Source organism: Sesamum indicum, linkage group LG3 (genome assembly GCF_026168435.1).
Source record: "Sesamum indicum cultivar Baizhima isolate 11 linkage group LG3, ASM2616843v1, whole genome shotgun sequence".
NCBI lineage: Eukaryota > Viridiplantae > Streptophyta > Magnoliopsida > Lamiales > Pedaliaceae > Sesamum > Sesamum indicum.
In genome coordinates, this window is record NC_142659.1 from 26,077,834 (window position 1) to 26,095,383 (window position 17,550).

Here is a 17,550-nt window from a genome sequence, read left to right on the forward strand (position 1 = left end):
AAAAAATACTAAAAAAGTATATTAAATTTTTATTTTTTATTAATTTCAATAAAAATTAAATTAAAATCACATAAAAAAATTAATATACTAAAAATATTTTCTAAATTTAAATATTTATATGAACATAAATATTAATCGATTAACAATTATAGTTTATTAATTAATTTTAAGTATATTTAAATAAATCCCACGTACTTAAAATAAATTTTTAATACTTTCTTTAATTATTTTTGAATTTTAAATTTCTTAACTTTTAAACACTTCAAAATTATAAATTATTAAAAAAACTTAAATTTTCTCAAATTAACCCCTACCATGCATCCCCACCACCAGAGCCTCCCCTGCCGCCCTAGTGTCGAAGTCCAGGTGACCGCGGGAGGAGGTCTAGGTAGTTCAGCAGGAGTTAATTTTAATAAATTTATTTTTTAAAATAATAAATTAATTTTTTTATAACGTACAAGTCTTTACAAAATTAAGAAATTAATTTAATATTTTTGGAACTTAAAAATACTTAGAAGAAATTAATAAATTTTTGTTATAAATAATGACAATTTAATTTTTTAAATATTATTTATAATAGCTAATATAACTTATTTAATTACATTTAAATTAATTAATAGCATATAATCGTTATATTGATTATGTTTATGTTCATATAAATATTTAAATTTAGAAAATCAACTTTAGAGTATATTATTTTTAAAACACAAGAGAAATTTTAGCCATTTTTTGAAAAATACAAATAGTAAAATATAATTTAAGTATTTATTAGTTAGTCAATAACTGTTAACTAATGACGCATGACCCTTTGCCATTAACATTTAGCAAAGTAATACCAATAGTGTTAAAATTTTAAGACTTTAGAATTAGAAATATCTTCCATGAAGCGAAAGTCTAAAAGTAAAAACGGCCCTATCTGATAGGTTTACGAAGAAATACAAAAGGAGATGTACATTCATATATAAATATGCATATTTATAACATAATAACAATATACAATAGCACAAGAATAATGTTAATACCCCAAAAAATGGAAAGAAAGATTGGTACTTTTGTAATTGAAAAAAATAGATATACATCTACGTCCACGATACACGTTTCTGGAAAACAGCATCATGTTATAAAATTTAGGTACGTAGCTCACACTAATATTTTTTGTACATTTCCTCGAAAGTTATTGTCCCAACGATCTTCCCTGCTTTAATTATTATTACCGGAGTATACATGTCGCTTTTAGCAGCTGGGCCACCTTACATCATCGGTCCGACAACTCATGATTATTCTTTTCAACAAGTGCACAAAAAGAAGACGCATTTCTGAACACATCGGCATGTCTTAGCTCTTTTACCACGACGTGCCTCTTATTTCCTGCGTGAACACACATCCATTTGTAGGTATAGTGCAAGAAATATGACTTTTGTCATGATTTATTACCATGGTCAAATTTTTTTGTAAATGGGTTACAATGACATTCTAATCCAAGACCTCTTGTCTGACCTCACTATGATATAATGGTAAACAACCACCTCATCTAAAAGTTTAAAACTGTAGACACGAGAATCATTTGAAATTTAATATCTTAACACCAATATCATGCCAAATGTTGATTACCATAATGAAAACTTAAGTTTTTGCACTGATTTATTTGGTTGAGGTTAATAATATTGGTTTATGATGATTTTGAACCTGTACTCATTTGCAATGTAGGAAACAATCCATCTTTTGTAGAAGTAGAAGCAAAACAACGAGATTTGATGCAAAGGAGGTGTGGCGCAGTGAAAGTTGAATGAGAAGAAAGGGGAAAAGGATAGCACGAGCTTACCAAGGGAGTTTGAATGTGTCTTTCCACCATCCATGCTTTGAACAAGTCGCAACAATCTTGTCCAAACGCACGATAATCTCAGAAAAAGTCGGCCTTGCAAAAGGATCCGGATGCCAGCATTCTTCCATCAAACTGGAATACACCACAATTAACTATGGAGAAAAACTTTGGCATTTAAACACAAACTTGAATTTCTCGAGTAGTTTAGAATTGAAGCCACAATTCAAACCAGCAAAGTTCAGATTACATAATAACAAACATATCATTTGCAATCAAAAGAGAGTGACTCAACTCTTTTAGTTCTGAAGGAAAAGATTTGGATTTCGACTTGACTGTCGGTCTCTTTTCTTCTAAACAAATCAACTTGGCAGCCTCATGGGGAGACTTGGAAGAAAATGGCGGCGACCCCTCCATCATCTAAATATAAAGAGAACGGCGAAAACATTGGACGTAAATCACATCATAATCTCATGAATTGAAAAGCCGACAAGACAACTGCAGACGTTGGTGGAAGAACAACATGAGAAGTCGTAATTCTGTTCTTAAAATATTTCATTGAAGTTACATTTGAGTTGATGGATTCAAATTTCTAATAACAAATTTGTCGTTTCAATTTGTTTGGATAATTGTAAATTCGAAGGATTTCAAATCCTTCAACTCTAATTTTGAACTATGTTTTGTTAAATCTTTATGTTCCAAATTCTTTTGGTACAGAGTCATTTGAAATCTTTTCTAAAAAATCCTTCATAAAATTCAAATCCATGAATCCAAAAGTAGCACAAGAGAATATGTTAATGTGGTCCCATCAGATAGTAATAGAACGACTCTAAATGTTGAGTTGCTTTAGCATTATGATTTAAGGTACTAAAATGCCGAATAGTTGGAAGATTGGCAAGTATGAAAATGAAATGTACCTCATACAACATGACACCAAAGGAGTGCACATCCACACTTCTGTCAAATACTTCATCTTTATAGATTTCGGGTGCCACGTAGAAACCTATACAGAAAGATAGATGAAAAACTGTGAGATTATGTAGTAGTGAATATTAAAGCTAAGTTCTTTTACGGACGGAGCAAGATCGTTGAACAGATGCTTCTCTGCATATCTAGGACAAAGAACACTTGATGTGTGTGCATAATTCAAAGTAGTATTATATTTGTTTAATTAAATGAAAGAAAAGGAAGATAAAATGAATAACTGATCAAAACTAATCGAATAATTTAACTTTAAAAATGCATGAATAGAAAATTATTGATAAAATGATTAATTAGAGAGTTACTCAGGAAGAACAAAAGTAAAGTTAAGGGCATTTTAGTTGACCCACATTTCGTCAATTAGAATCAGTTACTCTAAGGCATTGAGGTTTAATAAATAGTATAGATAGATGTGTGAAGACTCACTTGAACGATCGATGGCTTCAGGTTCCACTAGTTTTACTTTGCCAGGCGAGGTCAATGACAACCTAATAACACCGAACCCTGCAACCTTCAGCTGCCCTCCAAAATCGAGCAAAATATTTCTGGCACCTTACCAAAATTTCAAATATTAAAAATAACATATTCCAAGAGAAAAGGTCCAAACAAGTAAAAGAAATCGGACTGTCTGACAAACTTAAGCATTTAGTTGCCTTACTTTGGTTTTAAATCGCAATGTATAATTGGTTCAGGCTTGCACTCATGAAGATAATTCATGCCCCTGTGAAAAAAAAATTATCATCCGACATATCAAAAGAGAAAGACGAAGCAGCAGCAGGAGAAGCAATGTGGACTATAGTTGCACAAACTTTAGTGTAAACAACATGCTGCAGCTAAGTGCATTGTACGCTAAAGGAAAGTGTAATGCAAGTTTCCGTAATGACATGAGTAGAGAACAAAATAGACACAGATCAAATGTTATATCTTGATGGCTTACTTCAGAAAAACGACGATTACCTGGCAATTTCAAGCGCGAATCTTAATGCTTTAGATGGAGATAAACGCCCTTTTTTCTGAAGGTAACTAGCTAGGTCCCCCTGAAAATTTAGAGTAATGAGCAGAGTGCTGACATACTAGGGTCGATAAATATTCTCCTCGAGCAGATTATAGAACTAAATATCACGAACAATAATCTGATCCAGATTATCCAACTTAAGCTCGACAGTGAATTTAAATGACATGCAATCTTGAAGTTCAGAACACGATCGTATCAGCAAAGATAGGAAGTCTGCAGAACACAGGGATTAACCCCTAAGCATGACTTTTATGTAAGATAAGTATGACCGTGTGATGATATGTATGACATATATTCCATACAATCACACATGAATAACTAGATAGATTGATTAATAGGAGGTGCAAGAGGGGGGGGGGAGAGAGAGAGAGAGATGATTACTCTTGAATGATACTCCAAAACAATCATCATGGGTACATTTTGGGTGACAGCACCTATGAACTGGACAACATTAGGATGCCGAACCTTTTCCAACAAAGTTAACTCATGCCTGAACACGTTTCTGGAGCGTAAATCAGCATATGAAAATTAGTCCACTTCATGACGTAAAACATGAGAAGGGGAAAAAGATAGCTTTACCAGAAAAGAAAACAAGCATAATAAGATAGAAAAGCATCAGATTTCAAGATATTTATACTCGATCTAACTCCATCCAGGATATTCGCTGATTGAAAATTTTGACAACAGACCAAAGCTTGGTGATTGGTAAAGAAATTGATGTAAAATACATGAATCATCAAATTATCATTCTCTCTCAGTCATAATAGTAGCTGATCCTCTTTAAAATGGTAATCTGAAACCACTTGATTATCAACAAAGCCATTTTTTTTGGTGAAGAAGGGAGAAAATACTAGGTTGTTACGGCTATAACAAATGAATTTTGCAATCTCTAAGTTTTATTCAGTACAGAATTAGCATGATCTTGAGTAGTTCATGCAAGCTGTTGATCATGAATAAACCAGTAGCATTTGCAGTAACCAAAATAGTTGTAAATTAAGGCAGCATTTACATAGTTTCAGGGTCCGCATGGCCGTCCTTGTCCAGTATCTTTACAGACACTTTTGTCCCATTCCATCTAGCAACTTGATAAGATCCCTGTCCATAAATATCAGACACTAAATATTTGAATGTCTAATTAATTGAAGTAAGAGACTCGAGCAAAATCATGAAGTTAACATGTGTACATCATGCAGTCCTCTCCATACATAATAACATATGCAGCCTTTGACAATTGAAAACTTAGAAGAAATATAACAGCTTTACGTCCTAAACGATCATTTAGACTTTAGCCATCTGAAATACACTTTTGTCACGCAAGTAATGTGCACATGCTATTGAATTTCTTTGGAAATCAATGCTGAGGTAGCTGCTAAAATAGACCATACCTTAGAGATGCCATCACTTCTTCGTATTTGAATGTCCAATGGATTGAGCTCATATTCTGGAACCTCGCGAGGATTTGCGACTGCCATTGGTGTCTTTCTGGTTTTCTAGGAATATGACATAAACTTCTATGAGTGGCCATCAAAGACGAAAGAAGCTTCACCACAAAGTGTTTTTCACACTTACCGGAACTTTGGCACCACGAGCCTTCAAAATATTATAAACAGCAATATTTCCATAGTATTTGGCATCAGCAGCAGCCTGTCACGAACCAATGAATCTTATAAGAAGTAATACTGAACTTGCCTTTTCAAATTACTAATGGCAAATGCATTATAATATATATAGTATGAGAAGTTTAGTAAGTAGCATTTTGAGACGTCCCTAGCACAAAAGCAGCAAAATCCTCAATTTGCTTGACTATCATTGACAAGTTGAACAGCATTAACCAAAACCGGGAGTAAGGATCTCTACTCAATGGACTTTACACTGTTTGCTAGTTTTCAGAAATTCATGATAGTTATCCATTGCAGATGGAAAGAGTTTCTCATGGAGGCAAGATTAAGATTTATGGTATAAAAACTTTTTATCCCGTTTCACGCCACTGAGCCCTTATGCAACCATCACATCTTTGGGTTTGGGATCCTAAATATAAGAAAAAAACTCTTAAACTAAGTTCACCTATAAAATTCTTTCTAGATATTCAATGGAACAATAGTAAACCATTCGTGGCATGTTTTATCATATGTCAAACAATCAATCTTCATCTACAAGGATAGATTATACATGTTGACCATACAGAGTATAAAAACACAACTAGCCCTCAAACAAAACAATAGCATCAGCAATCTAGAAATGGAGAATACTTACATTGCAAGTAGACTAGTTTATAATTTGATCAAATTAACTTAATCACAAAATATTATGCTTAAGAAATAAAAAAACGCTTAATAACTAGAGGTAAGAAAACAAAAATCATGTCAACTATAAATGCCAGAACAACATGATCCAAAAATGCAACAGTATAACTGGGAAATCATCTTCTTGACTAAGTCAATTACCATCTTCCAGCATCATCGCACTTTCTACAAACAATATCCAAAAACATATATGATAATGAAAATAGCAAACAAGCAGCACAATATCAAATGAATAACCATGAAATGAAAAATGAAATAGCAACAAAAAGAACTCTACCGTGCTGCCCCATCGATCACGAGCATCCATATTCGCCCCCCTGCTCAGCAAAAGCTTGACAACCTCCAGATGCCCCTCACACGATGCAATATGCAAAGCAGTTCTCCCATCCAAATCAATACTATTCACATCAATCCCTTCATCCAGCAAGTCCTGCACCCCTTCAACATGCCCCTGGCAAGCCGAGAACAGAAGCTGCATTGTTGAATCAAGATTATCCGGCACCGTCAGCCCTTCATCGGTGCCATCATCCAGCAACATGTTCCGCCTTATGGGGTCCAATGAAGACTGCCGGCCAAAGCTGAACCGGAAATTGTTCCGCCTGGGGTCCATCGAATTCTGGCGCCCAAAACTCAGTTTCCCGCTCTTTCTCAAAGACCCTGTTGAGAACTGACGTGATATTCCACGCTTCAACTGCGAGGCAACGTCCATCGCGCCCCACAATTCTCTGGAAAACAGTCCGTTTTTTGGTTCTTGTCCTATTCAGGATAATACCATACCCACGAAAATCAGGGACCCGGCAACAACTAGTCACTCTTCTGTTAACAGAATTGTATTCTTCTGAAACTAACTTCAATTTCTCCAAATAAGGCCCAGAAAAGACAAAGAATCTCAGAATAACACCACACCTGTAAATATCAGATTATGAGAAAGCCTGTCAGAAAGAAATGTTGGAAATCATCCCACGTTTCTTTCTGCAAGAAGCCCAGTGAAATGCTCATGGGATCCATTTTTTTCTCTGTCAAAAACGTAGAAAACAAAAGAAAACAAGAAAAACAACAATAATCTCACGCAGCACTGTACCGATGAAATCAGGCCCGGAAAAGGTAGAAAACACACTCTTCTGTTGATAAATCTCAACCTCGTTTCTCCTTAAACTGGTTTAATCAAAGAATGGAGATGCAAAATAATCTTCAACTTGCTTCCCAATATTTAGCTGCGGATTTTGGTGGGTCGATCGCGTTTCGAGAGCCGGGGTCGACAGCCCTGAAAGGAAATGGAAAGGAATGAATGAAATGAAAAAGGGATGGATCTGAGCGAGAGTGGAAAAGGGATGGAGGAGCAGAGTTGGAGGAAAAGGTGAACGGAGGAGGAGGAGTCGGCGAAGGATTTGCATGTATTTTATTCCACAAGATAGACCGGAAAAGACGTTATAATTCACTTGTGTACCGACATCTTCTCTTTAATAGTAGCTACTTTTCGTTGCAACCAAATTCTAAAAATAATAATATGAAAATTATAAAAAGACACAAAAAAAATCGTAATGTAATGAAAAAAAGAAATACGTGAGGAAAAAAATGGGATAAAGTAAGAAGAAAGGAAAAATTATAATTTTGAATTTATTAAAACTATGAAAATTTATAAAAAAAATAAATATATATTAGAGAGAAAAAATTAATTGTAGAGAAATTTATTAAAATTATCAAAGTTTCTGATATTAAAAAAATATGAGAACATGACTGAGAAAAATGTAGTGGGTTGCGAAAAAATACTAAAATTATTATTATGAACTAGTTTTATTAAAAAAAATAAAATAAAACAATAAAAAACCAGTACGATTAATATTTTTTTTTTAAAATAGTATAAATAGATGTAATGTGGACGAAAGATCTTGTGTATCGATTAATCATGCAGTCGGCTTCCATCATACTCTACATTGCAAACTCTATACTAGTGTATAGAAGATGGATAAAATTCTGATTTGGCTTAGCCTAACTCGACAATTGTATAATTGATTCTTAAATAGTTAATTACGAGATATTTATTTTGGAATTATTATTTTTTTTTTTAAAAAAGTGATTTTTGTATTAAGATTCATAATTTCATAATAGATAGTAAAAATAGGGTAAATCATAAAAATAAAGGTATGCTAGTTGTGAAGGACATGTAGGGGACCTTTCACTTGTGTGTGTGTGGGGGGTGGGGGGGGGGGGGGTTAGGGAAGTGACAGAAAGTAGCAATAGTGATGGGGCAAGGAAGACTTCACATCTACATATGATTTTATTATTTGTTTAGAATCTAAATATAATTACCAATAATAGTAATATAGCACACAAAATATGATTGGGGTTTGATTATTCAAACAAGAAAATGAACTAAATATTAAACAAAATATTGCTTAATAGAGTCATGTAAGAAACTTTTAATGCTAATATTTAATTATCTAAGTGTTTGGTAGTGTGGTGTTGTCAAGCTGTAGGAGATGTGGCATAATTGTGATTTTTCAATTTGTCTGACTTGTAATTAAATCGCTCATATTTTTTGTTTTTAATTGATGTGGGACATTTACATGTAATATTATATGTTATATAATAGCATATATATATATATTGTTGTATCTATGTTTTTTATATGTATATTAAAGTATGAAAAATAATAAGTATTTATCAAAAAAATTTAAATGTAGGAAAATATTCAATACATACTATAAATTTATAAAATTTTAAAATAATGTTTGTTATGTACCCAGATGTTGCTTAGTTTTTTATGATTTGCAAAACATATAAATGAGTAATTTAGAAAGTTCTGATTCAATTCCTTTTTTCCTTTTTTCATTTTTTCTGGTATACCAAGCATACACTACAAAAAACATTAACATTTAATCATGACTAATTGCCATCATTAATAATAAAATAGCCGTAGTAAATAGTCACTGACAATAGCCATGCAATAGTCATAGGTCGTGGTATCTGTAAGGGTGGCAAAAATATTTGCTTGAAAGCCATGATAAATATTTTTACCGTAGCTACCATGGCTCTTAGCAATGGCAAATAACTTTTTTTGGTAGAAAAACGTATATTTTTGCATCGATTTTACTTAATCGTGGTTAATAAAAAATATTTACCACGATTTTTAGTTCATAGCTATTAAAATTATAATCAATAATCATTTTTTTTCTAGTGATAGGAATAATATATCAAAATAATTTTATTCCGACTTTTATTCAATTTCTAAATTTATTCTATTCTCTCCAAATTCATTCCTACGTATCAATCATTAGCCTGAACCAAGCAAAAACAGTGATGGAAAAATTGTCAACTTTGGAAACATGTCTCTCTCATTTCCACATGCCTTTTACTTTCATGTTTTCTTGCCTAAAACAAAAATGACAAAAAAATTAAATGAAGGTAAGTGATTTAGAATAATTGGAAAACAAATATTTGTTTTATCTTCACAAGTCTTTTTATTCAATTGGGTCCAACATTAACAGTTATTTGTTTATTTTAAAATTTAAAAGAATAGCAATAAATATATACAATTTATTACCTTGTCCCTCTTCCAAAAATAATTTAAAATCTTGTAACATGTGGATAGTTGGAAATTTAAGACTTGTCTTAAATATTTCATTCAAATCACTTCAACTATCAACAGTCCATCACTATACAATTACTGACAAAATAAAAAATTCTAGAAGTCAAGTCAACTTTGCTATTTTATAGAAATATATATATATATATATAATTTGTTTAAGGTAACATTTTGAGTATCAATTTTATTTGATTTTTTTTTGTTTCTTCGTAGTGTTCTCGTTTCATATTAAAATTGAAATTAATTTTATTCGGGGTCAGAACGGAAAAATTAAACCCTTTCAATGCCTGTAACTCTGAGGTCTCGAACCATGACAAGCGGCAAAAATTCACATCAAAATTCAACTTGTTTATCTTTGGACCAACAATGTGTGGTCTAATTTTATTTGGATGGTTGTCAACTATTTAATATTAGGATTTCCTGAAATAATGGAAAAGATCTATTTATATATTTGAATAGATAATAATACAAAGGGTTATTATACTTTGACCTCTTTTAAAAATATAAAATTATACTTTCTTCTCAAAGAAATTCGAAATTATACTTATACTTCCTTTGAAAATTCACAGTTTAGACCTCTGACCTCCTTTCGTTAGGATTTAGTAGAAAAATGCTGATATTAACAAAAATATGCATGAGAATGTCAAATGATGGACAATATTAAAAATTTATGTAATATTTTTCGTTTAAACACTAACTAAAGGGTCACAATGTAGACGGAAAATTTTCAGAGACAGTGTATATATAATTTTAAAATTTTTTGAAAAAAAATATAATTTTATATTTTTAAAGAAAATCTAAATATAGTTGAATCTAATGCAAATGGACAACTTGTGCTGAATTCTTGGAGGAAATATAGGAGGGCTGGTCCAGATGTATGACCAGGAATTATCATCCAATGATGACATTCACATTTTATTTTATTTTATTTTTGTTTAATAAATTTACATTTCAGACAGTGAAGACAAAGTCATACTATCACATCTTCTTTCTCCAAGTTGCTTTGTACAAACTGCATTATTGGCTTCCTTGACAACCTGGTTCCTCTTGACTTGTCAGTCCATGGAATTTGTCTACCTTCTACGATAATATACTTGGTGTTTTCATGCATTTCATACTAATTTAGAATAAAAAATTTGCACGAAATTCATGGTACGACGAGCACCGATCGCATTGCATGTTGCATTATTTAACGTCGTTTGTGAAAACAAAATAATGTGTACGTTCTGAACCCCTTGTTTTAGGAGGCTTATGGGGAAATACTATAATTAGTTCCTTAAATTTGTGTAAGTTATTACCACTTTAATCCCTAAAAAATTGAAATTCCGACAACATTTTTGCCTGAAAGTTAACAAGGGAATTGGAAGAAAATACAATACAAACTTTGAAATTCTAGTGACTTTTTTTGTCGATCGAGGGACATGAATGAAATAAAATACCAACTTTAACGTGATATGGTCAGAATTTGAATTAAGTTAACTGAGTAACTGGATTGAAACAAAATATAAACTCTAGGAATGATAATATTAGAAAATAGAGATGAGGAATTAAAATAATTATAAATAAAACTTAAGAGACTAATTATACCATTTACCCAATTAGTAATCAAAAGTTTTCGATGCGTTATTATTTTTGAGTGAGAAACTTGTAAACATTTAATTTAAAAAACAAAATATTAATCTGATATTCCATAATAATATATAAACGATAAATTTAGAACTATATAATATAATTTGGGGTAAATTACATTGATACCCCTTAAAATGATACACTCTTCGTCTTTTGTAAAGTTAAGAATTTTTTTTTTTTCGTCTTATAATTTTGGTCTGGTCTGAAATTTTTTATGACGAATGAGACCAAAATTAAACAATAAAAAATGAGATTTTCCCTAATATAATAGTACTACATTTATGTACTTTATTGTTGTTGAGACCAAGAAGCATCTATTGAGAACCATCATCGAAGATTGCAACTTAATATTCGAGAATTGTTTATGCAATTTTTGCGTATTCCCAAGTAATTAGAGTAAGCAAGACTAAACAATATTAGCAACTTTACGTGAGTTCCCTCCTATAACCAAAGTCTTCTTAATTCTTGTGACATATTTATGAATTGTAACAATTAAGATATATTAATTATCGATATTAAATATGTATAATTAACTGATAATAATTATTATAGCAGATCAATAACTATTATCTAATAGAAATAATATCTATATATTGGTGGAGCTCGAACCCACGATCTAAATGTCGATTGAGTAGGTCGAAATTTTATTTTTAATGTGATGTGCGTTTGAGTTTAGAAAGTCCACTTATAATATAATTCGAATATGAAAATATCTTAATATGCCTGTGGAGGTTGGGAATCTTGTAATATGCCGTACAACGCAAAATATCGTGAGAACAACACCACGAAAATTTCAATTATAGCTCGTCGATGATTAAGTCAGGAAAATCGTAGGAGAGAAGAGTTTCAGCTCGTAAAAGTATCGAGCATCAGAAGTTGTACTAAAGTATGGGGGACTAGAGCTATATGATTTCACATTAGTCATTGACACAAAAATTTTTGGGATGATCATCACGAGTTCGTATGTATTGAGTTCAAGTTGGCTAGGATCAGGTGCGATTGAAAAAAAAAGACATGGATTTTGTTTTGTTGTAAAATTAATAAAAGAGTTTGTTAATTGTTTAATTTTCATGGAATAGTTTGAATTGGTCACTTGTGGTTGCCATGGTCTAAACTCTAAAGCCCACAATTTTAACATCCTTAGACATTACAATTCGGCGCAAAGAGTTAAGAACTAGAATTGGATAGCGAGTGATGTAGGCGAGTGTTTTACTTTGATTGTAAATGATGAGTTTGGGTGACTATTAAGTTTCAGGGCCTTCTTTTCCTAGCGAGGCGTTTTTTTATAAAAAATCGCGAGGCTCATATAAAGTCAAAACGGACAATGCATCCCTCATCGTGGCACGATTAAGTCGCAAGCTGCATCAGCGAGTCTCAGATAAAATTACAATGTTGGTCTCAAAATACAGATAATTTGCAATATTGGTTTCATACTTTTTAAAATAGTCAATTTTAGTTTCACATTTTTATTTTTTTTATTAAAAATTTAGTCTAAACCTTTAAAAATGAACGAAAATCGTTACTTAATTCGATGAAATAAGTATGGAACCTGCTAAAGTCGTTTTTGTGAGAAACCAACATCATGTGAGAAGCACGTGAAGTCGGAGTTATTATTATTATCATTATTTTTTGAAAAAAACCAAGTAAAAAGTAAAAAAAACATGTTTTGCCAAGAACAAAATCCCAAATTACACCCCCTATTTAGTTGTTCATATCAATATATTTTCTTGTGAAATAAAACTGTTAGTAATGTCCTAGTGCAACAAATTATTTTTTAAGTAATTAAACAAATCAAATTTTCTCATGTATTCTTTTAAATAATATATGAGATGATTTATAATTGCTTGTAATTTTTTTTATATATATTCTGAGAGTACTATTGTTATATAATTAAATTCAACATATTTAATTTAAACAAAATTAAAAAAATTAATTTTTTAAAAAAATTCTCTGACGGGCAAATTTATCGTAAAAGTAATTTCATTTCGTTATTACCATTCTTTTCTAATTACCAAATCAAGTAAGGAATCACCGTTTCATTTCCTTCTTTTTTTTTTCCCCTCGATTCAAATTTTTTTCTCATTCTTGCGCGTGCAAATTATTGAATACGGAATATAAATATAATTTCTTTCCCATCCTTATTCCAATATATTGAAATTCATTTTGTTTCTAATTTGTTTTTTGGGTTAATATTTTTGTAGGTGAGCTTTTGATAGAATTTGAAATAGCATATGGTTTAACTTAGAGAAATAATTTACAAGAAGAATTTGAGAAATCAAATAGAACGACACCGTATTTCTTGTATTCGCTTCTAAAACCCTCAAAATCCCAAACCCTTAAGCCCCAAACTGAAAATAACAGCAGAAAGAAGAATGGCGCTCTTCAGAACTCGCTTGGCTTCGTCATCTCTCCTCCGTTCAATTCTTCATACTCCTTCTCGATCTCTCTCTTCCGGTAAGTCCCTTTCTCTCTCTCCACATATACGTATAACCGTATATATGTCAGTAATTTTTTCTTTTAAACTTTGATGCTTATATTCGTTTAATGTAGTAATTTATAGTATTGATGGATGTATATGAATTACGGAATTTAATGGGTGCAAAAAGGAGGAATTTTGATGGACGGTTTCAACTCGTGGATTGATTTTACAAGTGGGTTCTAGAAAACAGAAATGGTGAAAGTGCAAAGTTTTTAACATTCTTGTTTGGATCTGGGATTTAGCTGATGACGGTGGAGGAGAAGTGCCTGAATGGATAATTTTATTCACAGCTTAAAGTAGCTCAAACTCCGTTGACTATGATGCTTTGGCTAGGATCAAACTAGAAGTGTGGGTGTTTGTGTAGCTTCTAGTTAGATGATTACTGGTTGCTAGTTAGTTGGTGATGTCTTGATATTCCTTATGTAATTATAAGAAATATAAAGACTGAAGCTTGGAATTAATCTATTGACTAATTCATCATTCTTGCTCCTTAATTGATTCGTTTGTTGAATGCATAGATCGCGATTCTTTAAATTCTGGGCTGGCACAAAAATTTTGTGATGTCCGACTTAATTGATTGCTATGCCCTTATAAATGGTTTATCTAACTATTTACCTTAGTTTCTGCTTTCTTTGATTTAATATGTGATTTACCACCTGGTTTATGACATTTTGCATATTGTTATGTCCTGATCTGCAGTTGCAGTTGAGAATGTGGAATCCAAAGGGATGCCATCATGGAAGTCAATGATGGCCCAGATGTTGACGCAGGACATAAGCTCCCATGTCGGAAGCTGTATGCCGCTGTCGAATATGCGGATTGGAACCCTCATCCACAACATTGAGATGCGACCAGGCCAGGGCGGGAAACTTGTACGCGCAGCGGGGACCTCTGCTAAGATACTTACTGAGCCCAACAGGTCAACCAGGTAAAGGAAAATAGTTACAAGTCTTTGTATCTGGTTGAGTAAAATGAATCAGTATTGATTATCTAGGTGATTAACAAAGAGGCAGAGACATAGTTCAACTTCCAAGACCAATAAAAGTTCAATGTTGCTGTGCATTGTGGTTCTGTATTATGAATTTTTTGTGTGTAGTAATATTGTCAATGTGGAGAAGAAAGGACTTGACTGAAGAGCATTTTGCCAGAGAAGTTTCATAAAGTTAGAATTTTAAGTTTGAAGTTCCAAATAGAGCTCAACAGATTGCAACTAATATGTTCATACGATATTACTATTCATGGACTGCGGTCGATGAGATCTATGAGATTGACCAGCCACCTGGGCTGGTTTGGCCATTTTTGTTCAATGCTAAGCAGTGGGCATCCATTCGTGCTTTGCTACTCACTTTGAGGGAGGAGTATTGGTATATTAGGACTGTAGAAAGTTAGAAATGTAAAGCAAAATGTAAAACAGTACAATTAATGGCTCGTGTTGTGCTTCAGAGATTGAAACCTCTCTTTCTTTAAACTTGACTAGGAGAAAATGGCAATGTCAGCTCATACTGTTTACTTGTTAGACAATTTGCAACGCATCCTCTTAGTTGCTGTTGGTGATTTCCTGTGGAAGATTTTTAGTAAATTTGCATCCATTATGTAACATTATAATTGTTGATATGCGTCATTTCTCCAATATACTTCTGCACCATGTAATGATGGTATAAGTGTCTTGATTTGCACTCTTTGTGTGAACCTTCTTTTTTCTTTCTGGTTACATTAGGACACTGTAAGTGTTATGTCCAAGCTCAGAACTATACTTAAGCACCTGCTTGTTACATTATCCACTGCTACCCTGCAAATCTGAATGCTGTCATACCGATTTACAACTACGAAGGCTTTATGCTCTCATACTGTTAATGCAAAACATGCAAGGGTTATCGGCAGCTTATTTTGTTTTTGATTACATGTGGGGTTTCTATGTTTATATTTTCTTTCTGAATTAGTCCTTTAGTTTGCCTTTTGATTTTGGTTAGGTATTGCGAGATAAAACTGCCATCTGGAGTCAAGAAACTGATTGACAAGAGATGTTGCGCTACTATAGGCACGGTCTCAAACCCTGAACATGGAACAAAGAAACTGAGGAAGGCTGGGCAAAGCAGATGGCTTGGCCGGAGGCCTGTTGTGAGAGGTGTGGCAATGAATCCAGTTGATCATCCACATGGTGGTGGTGAAGGAAGGAGTAAGAGTAGTGGGAGTCACGGCCGAGTCTCTCTTACCCCCTGGGGGAAGCCAACTAAGTGTGGATACAAAACTGCACGGCTTAAGAAAAGGATGTAAGGGATCTTCTGAACAGGTTGGGTGCTTCCCCTTTTTGCCTGAACGTTGTTCATTGATTTATATTGATGTACTTCCATTATCAAAATGAAGCTAAAGAAAAATGATGTAGTGGTGCTATGAGGCTATATGTTCCTCCAAACGTTACAAAATTTTCTCCGACACATTACTCTGGGTAGTCATTCCATTTTCATTTCCACTACTCGGACATGATGGCTTTCACAGAATTACAGTTTTAAGGTTTATGTTGTTGATTTGTCATTGTTCACTTAGAATATGATGTCTATCAAGACTGTATTGGGCATTAGCGGAACATAAAACTTCGGCCATTGTGATCTTGCTTTGGGGTTGTAATTGTAGGTGAAATTCTGGACCTATAGATCCATGCAATATCATTAGATTCAGACGATGGGTGACCGGACACGTTCCTCTTATCCAATTTCCCGTAGTCGAATGGTTGTGCTGTGGAAAAACCTCCTGAACTTCAGGCAATAACACAACAGTTTGTGGGAAAGCTACATTTTCTGTCAATTTTTCTTGTCTGTTGGAGTCTTGTTTTGAGTCACGACAATTCTGAGCAATGCACGAATCAATTCAAATAACTCTGAAATTATACTGAATTAGAATACCATTACTGTGCTAGTTTTATATTAATTTTAAAAATCTATTTTTCTTTTCTTCCCTATTTTTTTTTTATTCAAAAATTTGCCAAGTCATTTAAATGTCAACCAATGAGGTCCCAACCCCAATTTAAATGTCCACGTAGGAGCCACGTGGAAATTTCCAGCGGGCTTGGTATTTTTCCGGCGAAAATAGTCCTAAAATTGAGCAATTCAATTACATACATGACCAAATCCAAACTCTAACAAGTTAAAGGACTAAAATGGGATTTAACTATAGTTAGAGGACCAAAATTGCATTTAATCCAATATCAAACTACTGAAATACTGGTATCATCGTGTATGATTTTTCGATCCATATACAAGCTCGACTGCCGCACATATGAAGCACTGAACCTCCATACCTACTCACGAGCAATAACTACAACCTGTTTCCTGATGTTGCGACCGGAGAAGAACCCGACCAGGGCGCTTGGCGCGCCTTCAAGGCCTTGGGCTATGTCTTCCACATAAGTAATTTTCCATTCTCTTATGAGCGGCACAACCGCATCAAGAAACTTGGGGTAAAGGTGGTAGTGATCGTGAATCACAAACCCTTTCATGCATATATCTAATTTTGGTTGTATATATATGTAATATCAAGAAGATAACATCCCAAATTATTCACGATGTTGGAAACTATTTTGATTTTATTTTGTATTCATTTATTTGAGAGGGGAATGTTAACAAAGAAAAATCATATGTTTGTGACGAAAAAGAAACCTGAACTAGTGGGTTGAGAAAATTAATTAAATTGCAATTGTGTGATTAATAAAATTAATTGAAATCACCATTGTGCCTAACTTTT

The 17,550-nt window shown here is 33.0% G+C and overlaps 2 protein-coding genes across 5 annotated transcripts; one reads left to right on the forward strand and one right to left on the reverse strand.

Annotated features, from left to right (window-relative positions):
• Positions 1–1,031: 1,031 nt before the first annotated feature.
• On the reverse strand, positions 1,032–7,558 carry LOC105158814 (integrin-linked protein kinase 1). 3 transcript variants are annotated; one of them, XM_011075693.3, is made up of 13 exons: positions 7,200–7,557; positions 6,396–7,024; positions 5,385–5,459; positions 5,201–5,305; positions 4,825–4,910; positions 4,197–4,317; positions 3,758–3,837; positions 3,459–3,521; positions 3,227–3,345; positions 2,737–2,822; positions 2,115–2,239; positions 1,823–1,954; positions 1,032–1,368 (listed from the first exon to the last, which is right to left on the reverse strand). In XM_011075693.3, the coding sequence occupies exons 2-13, from the start codon at positions 6,825–6,827 to the stop codon at positions 1,362–1,364; spliced, it is 1,431 nt and encodes a 476-aa protein (XP_011073995.1). In that variant the 5' UTR covers positions 6,828–7,024; positions 7,200–7,557; the 3' UTR covers positions 1,032–1,361. The 3 variants fall into 3 exon arrangements, 2 of the variants coding, with proteins under 2 accessions (XP_011073995.1, XP_011073996.1); XR_016064834.1 differs by having other exon boundaries at positions 1,352–1,368; positions 1,823–1,974; positions 7,200–7,558; XM_011075694.3 differs by lacking the exon at positions 1,032–1,368 and having other exon boundaries at positions 1,819–1,954; positions 7,200–7,558.
• A 6,069-nt stretch (positions 7,559–13,627) lies between these two features.
• LOC110011669 (large ribosomal subunit protein uL2my, C-terminal part) lies at positions 13,628–16,761 on the forward strand. 2 transcript variants are annotated; one of them, XM_020692216.2, is made up of 4 exons: positions 13,628–13,787; positions 14,512–14,740; positions 15,783–16,102; positions 16,444–16,761. In XM_020692216.2, the coding sequence occupies exons 1-3, from the start codon at positions 13,706–13,708 to the stop codon at positions 16,084–16,086; spliced, it is 615 nt and encodes a 204-aa protein (XP_020547875.1). In that variant the 5' UTR covers positions 13,628–13,705; the 3' UTR covers positions 16,087–16,102; positions 16,444–16,761. The 2 variants fall into 2 exon arrangements, with proteins under 2 accessions (XP_020547875.1, XP_088734402.1); XM_088878276.1 differs by lacking the exon at positions 16,444–16,761 and having other exon boundaries at positions 15,783–16,351.
• Positions 16,762–17,550: the final 789 nt, after the last annotated feature.

What these genes read in the sequence shown, in the direction of transcription:
- LOC105158814 (XM_011075693.3), bottom strand. Translation starts at nt 6,827, where the DNA reads ATGGACGTTGCCTCGCAGTTGAAGCGTGGAATATCACGTCAGTTCTCA. An exon ending in GTGATCGATGGGGCAGCACG is followed by an intron (nt 5,460 to 6,395) that starts GTAGAGTTCTTT and finishes GGTTCGTGACAG; the next exon opens with GCTGCTGCTGATGCCAAATA. An exon ending in CTCGTGGTGCCAAAGTTCCG is followed by an intron (nt 5,306 to 5,384) that starts GTAAGTGTGAAA and finishes TCATATTCCTAG; the next exon opens with AAAACCAGAAAGACACCAAT.
- LOC110011669 (XM_020692216.2), top strand. Translation starts at nt 13,706, where the DNA reads ATGGCGCTCTTCAGAACTCGCTTGGCTTCGTCATCTCTCCTCCGTTCA. An exon ending in TTCTCGATCTCTCTCTTCCG is followed by an intron (nt 13,788 to 14,511) that starts GTAAGTCCCTTT and finishes CCTGATCTGCAG; the next exon opens with TTGCAGTTGAGAATGTGGAA. An exon ending in GAGCCCAACAGGTCAACCAG is followed by an intron (nt 14,741 to 15,782) that starts GTAAAGGAAAAT and finishes GATTTTGGTTAG; the next exon opens with GTATTGCGAGATAAAACTGC.